We start from the raw sequence: 17,272 nt of genomic DNA on the forward strand, positions 1-17,272 counted from the left end.
AAGAAATACTCAAGTTAATAAAGAAAAGAAAAGAAAACAAACAACAACAAAAAAAAAACCCACTGTATTCTTTTCTACTTTCTACACTTCTACTAAGATTATGTCAAGTAAGAAAAAGCTGGTTTTGTTCCAGTTGAGAAAGAGCTGAGATCCAAATTGGAAGTACATTACACCTAATCAATGAAATGTTTGCAGAAAGGTGGTTGTTGTTGGTGCTGCTGCTGCTGCTGCTGCTGCTGCTGCTGCTGCTGCTGCTGTTGCTGCTGCTGCTGCTGGTGTCCTTGTTGTTTTTACTTTTGGGGGATGTATGGGCAGCCAAAAAGAGGCAGTTAGAACCACAAGTAAGCATGGCCAGAAAATACCTCTCCACTTCACATCATTGTTAAGACTACAGAATAAAGAATACTGAAAACTGCAAGACAGGAATTTCAAACTACTAATCTTAGAATTATATCAGCCATCCTTATAGAAACCCTAGAAGCCATGAAAGCATAGAAAGATGTATTTGAAACTCTGAAAGTTAACTGTTCACAGAATTTACTATATCTAGCAGTTAACTTTTACAATTGATAAAAATTGAAAACTTTCTCAAGTAAACACAAACTAAAGCAACCCATGCACTAGTAAAACATCACTGTAGAAAATATTTAAAGAAGCCCTATACAAAGGTAAATAAGAAAAGCCCTCACGATCATGGAACCCAGGATAGAATTCATTTTATGAAAGGAATATATAAATAAATGAAAACTAAGAAAGAAGTAAAAATTCTCAATTCAGTAAACCATTAAACTTTGAGATGGAGAAGGAAGAGAATAAACAATATGCAAAGCAACCGGAAAAACAGCAACTAAATTATGTGTATCAGCAAATACTTCTCAGTGAAAATGCTAAATGTTAATGGCGTCAGTTACAATTAACAGAATCAGTTTATCTGGTTGGGTTTGAAAACAAGATCCAAATGTTATCAGCAATAGACACCCACACCCTCCTGGTACAGACAAGTGCAAACTAAGTTTCCTGGTGGGGAAACAACATACTATGAAAGGACAAGTCAGGGGGCATGCTTGTGGATATGGACTTTGTTCCCAAAAATCTGTGATTGTATGTTTATATCAGTATGATAAATGCCTAAGAGAGAAACTCAGAGATTGCCACTGGCAAACCTCTTGGGTCTCTCTCAATATAGTGGCTGCCTTTTAAATATTTTCTCTTGTTTATTTATTTGTTTGTTTGTTTACTTATTTATTTCATCTTTTTATACAGTCCAGAATTTATCCCCCTCAACCCACCCTCTGACTGTTCCCCATCCCATACCTCCTCCCCACGTCCCCATGAGGATGTCCCATTCCCCAACTTCCAGACCTCCCCACTCCCTGGGGCCTCCAGTCTCTTGAGGGTTAAGTGCATCTTCTCTGACTAAGTCCAAACCAGGCAGTCCTCTGTATATGTTTTGGGGTCTCATATCAGCTGGTGTATGCTGCCTGATTTGTGATCCAGTGTCTGAGATCTTGGGGATCCAGGTTACTTGAGATTGTTGGTCCTCCTACTGGGTCGCCCTCCTCCTCAGCTTCATCTAGCTTTCCCCTAATTCAACCATGGGGATCAGCAGCTTCTGCCCATTGGTTGGGTGCACATATCTGCATCTGACCCTTTCAGCTACTTGTTGGGTCTTTTGGAAGGCAGTCATGATAGGCCCTTTTTGGTGAGCACACCATAGCCTCAGTAATAGTGTCAGGCCTTGGGGCCTCCCCTTGAGCTGGATTCCAATTTTGGCCTGTCATTAGAACTTCTTTTCCTCAGCTCTTTGCCATTTGCATCCCTGCAGTTCTTTCAGACAGGAACAATTCTGGGTCAGAGTTTTTGACTGTGGGATGGCAACCCCATTCCTCACTTGATGCCCTGTCTTTCTATGGAGGTAGGCTATGTAAGTTCCCTCTCTCCATTGTAGGACGTTTCATCTAAGGTCCCTCCCTTTGAGTCCTGAGAGTCCATCACCTCCCAGGTCTCTGGTACATTCTTGAGGGTTCCCCCACCTCCTACCTCCCAAGGTTTCCTGTTTCCCATCTTTCTGCTGGTCTTCAAAATTTCAGGCCTGCTCTGCCCACCCAATACCTGATCAGGTCCCCCTTGTCCCCTCCCTGTCCCCTTTCCCACTCAGGTCCCTTCCTCCTTCCACCTTCCTGTTATTGCTTTCTTCTCCCTCCTAAGTAGGATTGAGGCATCCTCACTTGAGCTCTTTAGCTTCTTAAACTTTTTGAGTTCTGTGGACTATATTGTTAGTGTATATATGGCATGCATAGCTTTTGGATCTGAGTCACCTCACTCAGGGTGATATTTTCTACTTCCATCCACTTGGCTGCAAAACTCAGAATGTCCTTGTTCTTAATAGCTGAGTAGTATTCCATTGTGTAAATGAACCACATTTTCTGTATCCATTCTTCTCTTGTGAAACATCTGGGTTGTTTCTAGCTTCTGGCTATCACAAATGAGACTACTGTGAACGTCTGCCCCTGTGCCATGGGGGGGCATTTTGGGGGTGTATGCCCAATTTGAGGATGATATGATTGTATAAATAAGCAACTCCAAAAATTCTACCAGAGAACTACAGCTGATAAACAACTTCAGAGTAGTGACTGGATATAAAATTAAATCAAATGAATCAGTAGCCTTCCTTTATACAAATGATAAACAGGCTGAGAAAGAAATTAGGGAAATAACTCCTTTCACAATAACCACAAATAATATAAAAATTCTTGGAGTAACTCTAACCAAACAAGTGAAAGATCTGTATGACAATAACTTTAAGTATCTCAAGAAAGAAATTGAAGATCTCAGAAATGGAAAGATCCCCCATGCTCATGGATGGGCAGAAATAACAATAAAAATGACCATCCTACCAAAGGCAATCTATAGATTCAACACAATCCCCATCAAAATCCCAACCAAATCTTCAAAGACATGGAAAGAGCAATTCTCAAATTCACTGGAAAAGCAAAGCACCCAAAATAGCAAAAACGATTCTTAACAATAAAAGAACTTCTGGGGAATCACCATCCCTGACCTCAAGCTATGCTGCAGAGCAATAGTGATAAAAAAAATGCATGATATTGAAATAGAGACAGACACGTTGATGAATGGAATAGAAGACCCATAAACAAAACCACACACTTATGGACACTTGATCTTTGACAAAGAAGCCAAAACAATACAATGGAAAAAAGAAAGCATCTTCAATAAATGGTGCTGGTCTAACTGGCAGTCTGTATGTAGAAAAATGAAAATAGATCTACATGTATTACCTCACACAAAGCTCAAGTCCAAGTGGATCAAGTACCTCAACATAAAACCAGATAGACTGAATCTAATAGAAGAGAAAGTGGGGAAGAGCCTCAAATTCATTGGCACAGGAAGTAACTTCCTAAACAGAATTCCAATGGCTCAGGCTCTAAGATCAAAAGTTGATAAAAGGAACCTCATGAAACTGGAAAGATTCTGTCAGGCAAAGGAAAAGGTCAACTGAATATTTTCAAAAGCATTTAGAGACTGAATACCTATAACCACAAGGCTGCATGTATTTTGATTTTTTAAACGCATATTTTAAGGAAAGTCTAGTCCATATATATATAAAGACAACCACTATATATTCATGAAGGAAGCAGACCATCAAGATCTGAAGTGTTACTGAGGCACCTCACAGGTAAAGATACTTACCACCAAGTGACACCTTGGATTTGACTCTGAGGAGGAAAGAACCAACTCACCAAGTAAGCCCCTGACCTCTACATGTGACATGGCATACATGCTCATACACATACGCAGAGACATACGCAATGAATAAATATTAAATGTTTAATTTTAAAAATCTTTAACAATAATAAATATCAACCAACCAGAGCCTCCAGAGATCCCAGGGACTAAACCACCAACCAAAGAGTACACAGGGAGGCAACCATGGTTCCAGCTGCATATGTAGCAGACGATGGTCTTATCTGGCATCAATGGAAGGAGAGGCCCTTGGTCCTGTGAAAGCTCGATGCTCCCGTGCAGGGGAATGCCAGGGCAGTGAGGTTGGAGAGGATGGATGGGTGGGTGAGGGAGCACCCTCATAGAAGCAGGGGGAGGGAGAGGGAATATGGGGTTTGTGTAGGGGAAAATGGAAAGAGGGATAATGTTTGTTTTGAATGTAAATAAATAAAATAACCAATTTTTTTAAAAAGAAGAAACATTTCTTTTATGAATGTGGGTGTCTTTATATTTGGGGCATAGATGCTCAGAATTGAGATTTTCTTTTGGTGGGTTTTTCCTTTGTGTCCTTCCCATCTCACTTGATAACTTTTGGTTGGAAGTCTATTTTATTGGATATTAGGATGGCAACTTCAGCATGTTTCTTGGGACCATTTGCTTGGAAGTCTTTTTTCCAGCCTTTTACTCTGAGGTCTTTATTATTGAGGTGTGTTTCTTGTGTGCAGCAAAATGCTGGATCTTGTTTGCATATCCAGTCTGTTAGCTTACGTCTTTTTATAGGGGAATTGAGTCAGCTGATATGAGAGATATTAAAGACAGATGATTGTTAGTTCCTGTTATGTTTGTTATTGTAGGCGGCATTATGTGCATGTGATTCTCTCCTTTTGGCTTTGTTGTGACATAATTAAATTAATATCTTGGTTATTTATTTGGTGTAGATTCCTTCCTTGTGTTGGAGTTTTCCTTCCAGAATCCTCTGTAGGGCTCAATTGGTAGATAGATTCTGTTTGAGTTTGGTTTTGTCCTGGAATATTTTGGTTTCTCCATGTATATTGATTTGAGAGTTTTGCTGAATATACTTGCCTGGAGTGTCATTTGTGTTCTCTTAGGGTCTGCATGACCTCTGTCCTGGCTTTTTTGACTTTTAGTGTTTCTATTGAGAAGTCTGGTGTAATTCTGATAGGTCTGCTTTTATACATGACTCGACCTTTTCCCCTTGCAGCTTTTAAAATTCTTTCTTTTTTCTCTGCATTTAGTGTTTTGATTATTATGTGACAAGAGGATTTTCTTTTCTGGTCCAATCTATTTGCTGTTCTATAGGCTTCTTGTATGTTTATGGCCATCTCTTTCTTTAGGTTGAGGAACTTTTCTTCTATGATTTTGTTGAACATGTCTTTCAGTCCTTGGAGTTGGGAATTGTCTGATCTCTATTTCTATTATTCTTTTCTTATTGGATGTTTTCTTATTTACATTTCAAATGGTATCCCCTTTCCTGGTTTCTCATCCATAAACCCCTTATCCCATCCCCCTTTCTTCTGCTTCTATGAGGGTGTTTCCCCACCCAACCACCCAATCACCCTTTCCCACCTCCCTGCCCTGACATTCCCCTATACCGGGGTATCAAACCTTGGCAGGCCCAATGACTTCTCCTCTCACTAATGCCCAACAAGACCATCCTCTGCTACATATGCAACTGGAGCCATGGGTCTGCCCATGTGTACTCTCTGGATGGTGGTTTAGTACCTGGGAGCTCTGGTTGGTTAGTATTGTTTTTCTTATGGGGTTGCAAACCCCTTCACCTCCCTCAATCCTTTCTCTAACTCCTCCATTGGTGACCCCATCCTCAGTTCAATGGTTTGCTGCCAGCATTCGCCTCTGTATTTGTCATACTCGGGCAGAGGCTCTCAGGAGACAGCTATATCAGTCTCCTGTCAGCATGTACTTCTTGGCATCAGCAATATTGTCTGGGTTTGGTGGCTGTATGTATATGGGCTGGGTCACCAGGTGTGGCAGTCTCTGGGTGGCCTTTCCTTTGGTCTCTACTCCCAAACTTTGTCTCCATATTTCCTCCTGTGAATAATTTTGTTCCCCCTTCTAAGACGGACTGAAGCAGCCACACTTTGGTCATCCTTCTTCTTGAGCTTCATGTGGTCTGTGGGTTGTCTCTTGGGTAATCCAAGCTTTGGGGATAATATCCACTTACCAGTGAGTGCATGCCCTGTGTGGGTTTTTTAGTGATTTTACCTCACTCAGGATATTTTCTAGTTCCATCCATTTGCCTATGAATTTCCTAAAGTCATTGTTTTTAATAGCTGAGTAGAAGTCCATTATGTAAATGTACCACATTTTCTGTATCCACTTCTCTGTTGAGGGACATCTGTGTTTTTTCCAGCTTCTGGCTATTATAAATAAGGCTGCTATGAATGTAATGGAGCATGTGTTTTTGTTATATGTTGGAGCATCTTCTGGGTTATGCCCAGGAGTAGTATTCTTAGATTTGGTCTTTTCGTTGTGTCCTGGGTTTCCTGGATGTTTTGAGTTAGGAGTTTTTATGTTTTAAATTTTCTTTGACAGTTGTGTCAGTATCTGCTAAGGTCTCTTCTACTTCTGAGAGATTCTCTTTTCTATCTCTTGTATTCTGTTGGTGATGTTTACGTCTGTAATTCCTGACCTCTTTCTGGGTTTTCCATTTCCAGGATTGCCTCCATTTGTGTTTTCTTTTTTTTTTTAAAGAACCAGCTCTTTCCAAGTGGATCAAGGACCTCCACATCAAACCAGATACACTCAAACTAATAGAAGAAAAAGTGGGGAAGCATCTCGAACACATGGGCACTGGAAAAAATTTCCTGAACAAAACACCAATGGCTTATGCTCTAAGATCAAGAATCGACAAATGGGATCTCATAAAACTGCAAAGCTTCTGTAAGGCAAAGGACACTGTGGTTAGGACAAAACGGCAACCAACAGATTGGGAAAAGATCTTTACCAATCCTACAACAGATAGAGGCCTTATATCCAAAATATACAAAGAACTCAAGAAGTTAGACCGCAGGGAGACAAATAACCCTATTAAAAATGGGATTCAGAGCTAAACAAAGAATTCACAGCTGAAGAATGGCGAATGGCTGAGAAACACCTAAAGAAATGTTCAACTTCTTTAGTCATAAGGGAAATGCAAATCAAAACAACCCTGAGATTTCACCTCACACCAGTGAGAATGGCTAAGATCAAAAACTCAGGTGACAGCAGATGCTGGCGAGGATGTGGAGAAAGAGGAACACTCCTCCATTGTTGGTGGGATTGCAGACTGGTACAACCATTCTGGAAATCAGTCTGGAGGTTCCTCAGAAAATTGGACATTGAACTGCCTGAGGATCCAACTATACCTCTCTTGGGCATATACCCAAAAGATGCCCCAACATATAAAAAAGACACGTGCTCCACTATGTTCATCGCAGCCTTATTTATAATAGCCAGAAGCTGGAAAGAACCCAGAGGAATGGATACAGAAAATGTGGTACATCTACACAATGGAATATTACTCAGCTATCAAAAACAATGACTTTATGAAATTCGTAGGCAAATGGTTGGAACTGGAAAATATCATCCTGAGTGAGGTAACCCAATCACAGAAAAACACACATGGTATGCACTCATTGATAAGTGGCTATTAGCCCAAATGCTTGAATTACCCTAGATGCACAGAACACATGAAACTCAAGAAGGATGACCAAAATGTGAATGCTTCACTCCTTCTTTAAAAGGGGAACAAGAATACCCTTGGCAGGGAATAGGGAAGCAAAGTTTAGAACAGAGGCAGAAGGAACACCCATTCAGAGCCTGCCCCACATGTGGCCCATACATATACAGCCACCAAACTAGATAAGATGGATGAAGCAAAGAAGTGCAGTCTGACAGGAACTGGATGTAGATCTTCTGAGACACACCCAGAATACAGCAAATACATTGGCGAATGCCAGCAGCAAACCACTGAACTGAGAACGGGACCCCCGTTGAAGGAATCAGAAAAAGGACTGGAAGAACTTGCAGGGGCTCAAGACCCCATATGAACAACAATGCCAAGCAACCAGAGCTTCCAGGGACTAAGCCACTACCCAAAGACTATATATTGACTGACCTTGGGCTCCAACTGCATAGGTAGCAATGAATAGCCTAGTAAGATCACCAGTGGAAGGGGAAGCCCTTGGTCCTGCCAAGACTGAGCCCCCAGTGAACATGATTGTTGGGGGGAGGGTGGTAATGGGGGGAGGATGAGGAGTGGAACACCTGTATAGAAGGGAAGGGGAAGGGATTAGGGGGATGTTTGCCTGGAAACCGGGAAAGGGAATAACAATTGAAATGTAAATAAAAAATACCGAATTCAATAAAGATGGAGGGAGAAAAAGAAAAAGAAAATGATTCCAAAAAAAAACCAGAGGTCACTTTTTTTCCTGTATGTCTTACTATTTGTCCCCTTCTTAGTTAGATGCTGTGCCAATTTGTTTTTAATTCAATTATTATTTAATTATTTTTAATTCGTGATATTATCATTATTATTATTATTGTACTTATTAATTTTACATCCTGTTTACAGTCCCCTCACAGTCAGCCCTCCCATAATTCTTCCCCCCATCCTCCCTCCTCTGAGCAGGTGGGACTCCCTAGGAATTCCTAACCTGGGCTGCACCAGGTTTTAAGTAAGGAGACTGTGTCTCTTGTGTCCACAGTCATTCAGAACAACGTGTATGGCTTTGGAGAGCATGGGATTGGAAAATTTCTGATCACACTGGCTACCATGGGCTTGGTTTTTCTCCTCTTGCTCTTATCCCTGGAGTCTGTTTCCAGTAGCCTGAAGAACTTTGTCTTTCGAAACGTTCTCTTTTATTTCTACAATAAGATCAGAAAAGGCAGGCATGTAAGTAACTAACTGGACTTGAAATATAATTTAAAGAAAGCAACCCATTTGGTCAGAAAAATATGAATTTACAATTTCTCACTTCTATTGCTTTTAAAAATATTATTTGATTACACTAAAATAGATCTGTGACTCATTTGAGGTATAAGTATTTTAGAGTTCAGTACAAGTTTTGAATCCTTTAGGAAATCTGTCCTGGGTTAGCTACAAGTGAAATAATTGTCTTTATGCTAGTAAGAACATACTGATCACTCTAACTATAGAAACTTGGTTTTATTCTTTGAGAATTTCATACACTGCCTTTTGATCATATTCCCTCCCTTTCCTCTGTCCTCCCAGACCCAGCCCCTACTCTGTACCCACCCAACTTCATGTCCTCTTTTTATTTTCTAAACCCACTGGGTCCAATTTATGCTGCCCAAATATTCCTGGATGTGTGGTATTACCTGGAGTTCATACCCTAAAAGGGTTCCTACCCTTAAAGAAATTGATGGCTCCCAGCATAGACGACATTTTATCTAGCTTGAGCTTGTGCAGGCCCCGCATATGCTGTCTCAGCCACTGTGTTTGTCCGTGCACATACCCTACTGGACTGAAAAATCACTGTTTCCTAGTAGTCATTCACCGCCCCCCCGGCTCTTACAACATTTTTATAACAATTGTTTTATAGAATTCTGACTTTCCTCAACTGTCATACTCTTCTAAAGTAGAGGCAGCCAGAGATATTTTTGCATGTAAGAATTCAGGAGACAAAAAAATGTCTTAGAAGCTGCTCAAGTATTTTCTCCTATCCTTCAGATTATACCCACAGGTTAGCTTTCTTAAAGCTGTTGGCTTAAACCAGTTCTCTGGAGATTGTTCACATGTGTTACTACTCCTTGTCTTGAAAATATTAGGGTGTACACTCTAAGAGTACCAAAGAAGATGAGGATGAAGACATAAGAAAAGAAAAAAGAAAAGTCTTTACACTGCTGCTCAGGTTACAGAACACCCCATTGGTCCTTAATGAAGTTACAAAGGTAATGTCCCTTACTGGCTAGCTGCCTTGGGGTTTAAGCATCTTCCCTGCCTAGAATTTACCTAAGGCTGTACTGGTTCACTGCAGTTCTGCAAAGGGCTGGAAGGGAGAATGCTCTCATGGGATTGTCAGTTTGTTAACTTTAGGAACCTAAGGTAATGACTGTGATTGACCCATGACCAGTGTCTCAGTACATTGTGAGTTTCCCTTTTTTTTTTAACTTTCTCAGATTTATTTTAAGTGTCCTGTTGTCAAGGCTGTGAAAAATATCTCCCTTGTAGTCAGGAAGTCAGAGTGCTTTGGACTGCTTGGACTAAACGGAGCTGGAAAAACTACTACATTCAAAATGCTGACCGGAGAAGAGACTATCACCTCTGGAATTGCGTTTATTGATGGCAATAGTGTCACTAAAAATCCAAGAAAGGTATCTCTCTTATCAGCCAACGACCCCATGTCTTGGTAGAGAGGTTAGCCAGGCAATTTGTTGCAGAACAGGGGAGGGAAGCTAAGGATCCTGAAACATAAGTCCTCATTTCTCAGAGCTGACAGACTCCAAGGCTGTGCTGAGTTTAATAGAAGAACACTATCCCTCTCCATGAAACAAAATGTCTGTAAAGAGATCCAACTGGACTCAAAGAGAACAGCTATTACATATAACCTGCTCTGACACAGAATTTGAAATACACCTAATTAGAAAAAGTGCTTATGAGAAGAAACAGAAAGGATTGAAAGGATTCAGCTCTATTTTTATGTAAGTTTGGGGGAGGGAGGGAGGGAGGGAGGGAGAGAGAGAGAGAGAGAGAGAGAGAGAGAGAGAGAGAGAGAGAGAGAGAACGTAGACATAGCCTCTCTCCTCTCTGCCCCTTACTGACACACACATAACACAGCAGCCACACCTGCACTTTATAAATTTCTTAATTGTTAGCATTTTCCTTATTAGTTTCTTAGAATTCTTCAGTCCAGAGATGCCAGAGTCCTTATCTGGTGAGTTCAGTAACACAGAACAGAGATGTGGAGTAAGCAAAAAGGAGGACTCTGACCACTTGCTGTCATTCAAGCAAATGGTCCGGAATAGCTCCAGCTGTCTTTATTTATACAGAATTTCAAGACATTCAAACACATACAGTTCAGATTTTTCCTGTAATTGTTTATCCAAGGATCTCAACTAGTACTTATGAAAATTTATTTTAAGTTCCCCTTATTTCCTTGTGGTCAGTGATTAACCTTTTCCCAAATCTAAGCAGTATAAAATTACAATCCAAATGATTATGTGATAACTAAGCACACCTGAATAATGTAAGCCATAATAATAAGTATTGTATTGCAAGCCAAAATCATTCTATTTAGCCAGACACATGTAGTTGGTGCACAGGCTGGCAGCAAACATGCAGTTTCAAAGTAAAAGACAATTTGAATCCAAACTTTTAACAGAAATATAACATTTTGTTTTATCACCTTCTATTTAAGTATGCTCACAATGTATTTTAAGTTGTCTTTTATGTCATAATCTCTTAGTTTTACCTTATGGTCGTACCCTATGCAACTTTCCTATAAAGAGCAGAAACTGACAACACTTCTCCATGAACTCAGACTGGTCCTTCTTTTGTATAAACCCTTACCTAAGGCAAAGATGACTCTATCTAACTTAGACTTTTTAAGTTCATAGCTAGTTTTACTTACTAACTTATCCTAAGAATGAACTAACTTATCCTGAGAGTGAACACTTTATTGTTGACCTTTCGGCCCTGTCTCTCTGAGTTTTCAACTTTCCCTCTCTTCAATGTCTTGGTGTGCTTAGGTTCTCAGAAGAAGTAGTTGGCATTGCCAAGTCCCTTCTTTTTTCCTCGTACATTCCTATTGACTTTGGGACCATCCAATAAGGGATCTTCTTTAAAGGTCTCGAGAGATCATTCATGTCTTTACTTGACCTTTGAAATAAGCAGGAATCATCGCTCCATCTCCAAAGGACTGATGCAATCATTCTGGTTATCATTCTCACTGGCCCTTGCCAAGTAGGAGAAAGACTCCAAGGGTCCTTGCCTCAAGGAAGTCATTTACAGAACATTCATGCTCCTTTCCCAGGAGAGACAACATGGCTCCCGCCACAGAGATACTCAAAAAAGTACACATTTGCATGTTCTTCCTACTCCCCTCATGAGTTTGTTTCTTATGCTCATCCCTTTGATCTGGCACCCCAGAGGTCCTGTGTTTCTCTTCATTTTCCTATATATTTTCCATTTGAATGATTGTACACATATACATGCTGACTAGTTTATTCTTTAATCTTCAAAATACATTCGACTTCATGTTAATTTTACTTGATCAATTTTTTACTCCTGACATAATTATTTTATTTGTATGTACATGTTCATATGTATGAATAGTCATGTGGGTACACATGCACACATTTGTGTTTGAAAAGGCCAAAGGTCAACTTTGAGTGTCTTCCTCAATCATTTTTCCACCTTAATTTTTGAGACAGAGTCTCTTGCTAAAGCTGAAGTTCACCAGTTGATTAGGCTTCATGGCCAGCAAGCCCTCAGGATCTACCTCTCCCTCACTACTGCCAGGTCTAGCTTTCTTTATGAGTGTTAAGGATCTGACATCAGTCATCAGGCTTTGGATGAAAAGCATGTTACCAATTATCCCACCTCCCCAGACCCCCAAACATAAGTTTTAGCTCAGGAATTTCCATTTGTTTCTTTATTGTGGTTTTATTTTCTGTGGTGTTTTCTTACTTATCTAAAATACAAGCTCTTTCCTCATTTAAGGATAGGGGTAAGAATTTCTTTAAAATTTGCCTCTGATTATTCAAATATTGTGGTTGAACCCCAATTTCTACTGTGTGCACTGAAGTGTGGTTAATTTGCATACAAGTTTGGCCAAATAATTTTAGATTATGACCTGGACATTATTAATAATGCATGGGAGAGTTTTAATTCTGCTATATTCTTTCGAAGAATTTTAAGTATTTTAACAGGCATTTGAGAAGGCTAAATTCGCAATATAAATTTTATTCTACATTACAAATGAAGTGATATGTTGCCTTAATTCTTTCAACACTAACTTGGCTAAATACATAAAAATATATACTTCTATATAGTTTATATATGTATATTTACAGGTAGCTTATAATACCTGATTGTGAGAGAACTGATCTGGCAGAAATTCACTGACTATTGGTGTAAACAAAATACTTTAATTGAAATATTAACATAGCTAGCTCTCTCTTAAACACTCAAACAGGTGTTTGAATAGGCAACTTCATGTAACAGACAAAGGCCTATTTGGGGGCACATCATAATAATATGCAATACATATATGTTGAAATTCCAGCTAGTGATATTGATGCCTTCTTTTAATTCACTGAGTTCCATCTATAAAAATGCTAAAAGTAGAATAAACCATTCCTAGTAGGAATTGTAGGGGTATCAAACTTTCTTAGCGCTATGAGTTAAGCAGCTTCACATCCTGTACCTGTGAGATTTATAAATGGATCTACTACTCATGGTTATCCTTTTGGATTCAGATTAGGTCAAGAATTGGTTACTGTCCTCAGTCTGAATCTGTGCTGAACCACATGACAGGCCGGGAATCGTTGATCATGTATGCTAGGTTGTGGGGGGTCCCAGAGCAAGACATCAATGAGTATGTGGAAGCCTTTCTGCATTCAGTGCACCTGGAACCCATTGCTGACCAGATTATCTACACATACAGGTGAGACAGTGTGTCATTGCTATCAAATGAACTCCCCTGTACTTCTACCGTTAGAATGAATGCCCACAAAGCCCACCTCTACCTCTGGCACACGGGAGCAGTGACTAAAATAACCTAGCACCCTGCCAAGCTCAGACAGTAGGCAAACAGCATCATATCTCACTTGGAACGTGGGTGGAGTTAACCTGTTACATGTTTGAATAATTTTTGCATTAGAAAAAGAATCTCTGTAACTCCATGGAAATCACACACACACACACACACACACACACACACACACACACACACACACACACACACACAAATCATCAATTTTGAGTCTTCTCCAGCATCCTGAATGTATAAATAATTCTATGGTTCTTTTTTCGGAGCTGGGGACCGAACCCAGGGCCTTGCGCTTCCTAGGCAAGCGCATAAATAATTCTATGAGTTAATGACATATACTATTCTTTCTTCACATGATGGAGTGCCGGAAGCAAACGTAGGCTAAGCACTGCCATCGCCCTAATGGGAAAGTCTTCAGTTGTCTTCCTGGATGAACCATCTACTGGCATGGACCCAGTAGCTCAGCATCTGCTCTGGGACACAGTTACATGGGTTTGTAAGACTGGTAAAGCTATCATCATAACTTCCCACAGGTAAGAGCCATTAGATGCTTGGCTGGAAACTAGAAGCTGCAACGGGTATTGGGTGAAATTAATTTCAGCCAGGACTATATGTCAGTAAACTTTCCTAAACATAGGAGCTACAGAGAACCAACTTTTTGTGAACCTGCTACATGTGAGAGTTCAGTTGACTGATACAATCAACTGAGAGACAATACTAGTTAGGTAATTCGATGAGATTTAATTTGGGTATATACTGCTTTAAATTTCCAAATGTCCTCTTCCCAAATATGATCTTAGTGGTGACCATGTGTAATGCCAAGGCTTCCGGGTCTAAGACTTCCAACCCTACCTGTTTGAATGTATTCCCTGAGTCTCCTAAGACGTCTTCTTTTTCCTCCCAGAATGGAAGAATGTGAGGCCCTCTGTTCTAGACTGGCCATCATGGTTAAAGGGAAATTTACATGCCTAGGCACCCCCCAGCATGTCAGAAAGAGGTTTGGTCAAGTATACACTCTAACAGTAAAGATCAATATTGCTAAGGATGAAGAAAAAGTAAAAGAGTTCAAAGATTTCATTAAATCAACTTTTCCAGGTAACTTAGGTGTGGTTGATTCATCACTATTAAGTCATGTTTATTACTCTGCTATATGTTTTCAATTATACTTCTCATTGAATTGCCCATATTTATTGAACCCTTATACTAAGCTCATTTTAATATTTCCTATGAATTTCTATGAGTTGCGTAAGATTTGTCTTCAACACTGGGGCCTTGCTGTCAGTTTTTGAAGAGCAACCTATTGTCTTAGCAACAGCCTGAGTTGTTTGGGAAAGTTCTGTGTAAATTCCCTTTGACCAAGAATTCAATATGCTATATATAACCCACACTTGGTTATAGAAGCTTTGTTTGGTGACAAGAAATGGCCAATCAGGGCTCATTCCCCCTCACTATTTAGAGACTTCATTAGAACCACCTTCATGTATTTTAGGAAATTTCTATTGGTTTCCGTACCAGCCCTCAAATGCCTCTCCCTCTCCCATTATCCCCTCCCGAAACTCTCTTCCCTCCCTCTCTCCACCTGATCCTGTCATTTCTGCCCCCTCTCAGCACCCAGTCCACCCACAAAATTTATTCTATTTCCTTCTCCCAGGGAGATCCATGTCCTAGTCCCTTCCTCTGTACCTAACCTTTCTGGGTCTACAAATTATAATTGAATTATTATTATTTATTTAATGGCCAAGTCTATATATAAGTGAATACAGACCATGTTTTTATCTTTCTGAGTTTGGGTTACCTCATTTAAGATGATGTTTTCTAATTCCATCCATTTGCCTACAAATTTCATAATAATTATTTTTAACGATACTTTTTAATAATACTTCATTGTATAAATGTACCACATTTTCTTTATCCATTCTTTGGTTGAGGGACATCTAGATTGTTTCCGATTACTAGCAGTTGGATTGCCATAAATTCAAGATCAGCCTGGGCTACATAGCAAGTTTCAGGTCAATCTTGGCTAGTATGTTCCAAGCTAGCCAACACTATAAAACTGTATTATTAATATTATCATATTACTACTACTACTACTACTACTACTACTACTACTACTACTACTACTACTACTACAAAGAAACACTATGATCCTCTCCTCGTCAAAAAGTTTTGGCTCACTTGTCAAAAATCTTTCTCTTCTTAGGTAACATCAAATTCCAGGAATTTCATGGGACTATTGGCTACTATATTCCAAGCACAGAAATCTGCTGGGGAAAGGTGGTTGTGAAATTCATGTCAATCTAATGTGTTAGTAGAAAACATTGGGATTTAAGCATATGGAATGAGAATCTAATTAGAAAAGAATTAGAAATTTTGTTACTTTCCCAAGACCTCCTGAATTTAATTGAGTCTTCTGACCCCTAAATTCTATTATGCCATGTTCAACAAGAGAATGGTGATGGTTAGGTAGGCATGGATGGGCAGACCAACAGTCCCTGGACTCTGGAGACTGAGACAGAAGACTCTCCAGTTTGGGTCCAGCCTGGGCTACATGTAGAATTTCTGTCTAAAATGTATGTGTAAGCAGAATGATGTGGCAGGCAAGATAGCTGTTTCCTACCTGCTTTTCAATCCTTTTCTCTTGTGCTTTGTGCCTTTTATTTTATTGTCCTGGTTAGGGAAGGTCAAGAGGGGAAGGGTCACCTAGAGATACTATGTGATAACTTTGCCTTTTTTGTTCATTTGTCTGTTTTTAAGGTATTTGAGATTTTGGAGGAAGCTAAAGTGCTGTTCAAATTAGAAGACTATTCTGTCAAACAAGTAACCCTGGAACAAATCTTTCTGACCTTTGCTAATACTGATAAAATGAAAACTTATCGGGAAATAAAGCTACAGGAAGCTTGAAATCCAATCAGTGACCCTCTTTCTCAGACTGCTGCCTGCACCAAATACATAAAAGTCTTGTGATATACGTCTACAGATAAAAACTCTGATGGAGAGAGTTTGCAGTCTTTGAAAGCTACAGTGAATTATCAGTTACCTGAACTATGAAGATTCGTTTTGCTTTAAATTGAAAAGTTAGTGCTTTATTCTCTTTCTGCCTCCCATACACAGCTCCAAAACTCTCTTCAAATCTTAGTCATGAACTGAGCAAAACTCTTAGCTCTGACGCTCACCAGCTTCTTTATCTCAGGTCTTTACTTATTTTCTCTCAACTTCAGGTTTCCTGTGTTTACCAGAATTGACACTTTCTACCTTTAAGAGTTCAGAGAATGAAGTATGGTCATTTAGAAAAAGTATATTAACCAGTAGAAAGTAAGCTATTGTTTTTGTTTAGTACTATTGTATTGTTTTTATTTAATTTATTTACTTTTCAATTTTTTTCCTCCATCTTAATCAACTTGGGTATTTCTTATTTACATTTCGATTGTTATTCCCTTTGCCAGTTTCCAGGTCAACATCCCCCTAACCCCTTCAAATCCCCTTCTATATGGGTGTTCCCCTCCCCACCCTCCCCCCATTGCTGCCCTCCCCCCAACAATCTAGTTCACTGGGGGTTCAGTCTTAGCAGGACCCAGGGTTTCCCCTTCTACTGGTGCTCTTACTAGGATATTCATTGCTACCTATGAGGTCAGAGTCCAGGGTCAGTCCATGTATAGTCTTTAGGTAGTGGCTTAGTCCCTGGAAGCTCTGGTTGCTTGGCATTGTTGTACATATGGGGTTTCAAGCCCCTTCAAGCTCTTTCAGACTTTTCTCTGAATTCTTCAACGGGGGTT

At 39.8% G+C, this 17,272-nt stretch overlaps 1 protein-coding gene across 13 annotated transcripts in view; it reads left to right on the top strand.

Moving 5' to 3' along the window:
- Positions 1-16,407, top strand: part of Abca16 (ATP-binding cassette, subfamily A (ABC1), member 16) — a 179,648-nt gene extending 163,241 nt beyond the window's left edge. For 12 of the 13 annotated variants that reach the window (XM_039101179.2, XM_039101180.2, XM_039101181.2 and 9 more), the window contains 8 exons: positions 8,472-8,659; positions 9,556-9,678; positions 9,907-10,101; positions 13,207-13,394; positions 13,862-14,032; positions 14,404-14,594; positions 15,700-15,773; positions 16,254-16,407. In XM_039101179.2, the coding sequence (XP_038957107.1) occupies positions 8,472-8,659; positions 9,556-9,678; positions 9,907-10,101; positions 13,207-13,394; positions 13,862-14,032; positions 14,404-14,594; positions 15,700-15,773; positions 16,254-16,400 (1,277 nt within the window). In that variant the 3' untranslated portion in view covers positions 16,401-16,407. Of the gene's footprint in view, positions 1-8,471; positions 8,660-9,555; positions 9,679-9,906; positions 10,102-13,206; positions 13,395-13,861; positions 14,033-14,403; positions 14,595-15,699; positions 15,774-16,253 lie in introns of those variants that run through there. The other variant, XR_005499417.2, reaches the window with a different exon arrangement.
- The last annotated feature ends 865 nt before the right edge of the window (positions 16,408-17,272 follow it).

This window comes from Rattus norvegicus, chromosome 1 (assembly GCF_036323735.1).
Source record: "Rattus norvegicus strain BN/NHsdMcwi chromosome 1, GRCr8, whole genome shotgun sequence".
Taxonomy (NCBI): Eukaryota; Metazoa; Chordata; class Mammalia; order Rodentia; family Muridae; genus Rattus; species Rattus norvegicus.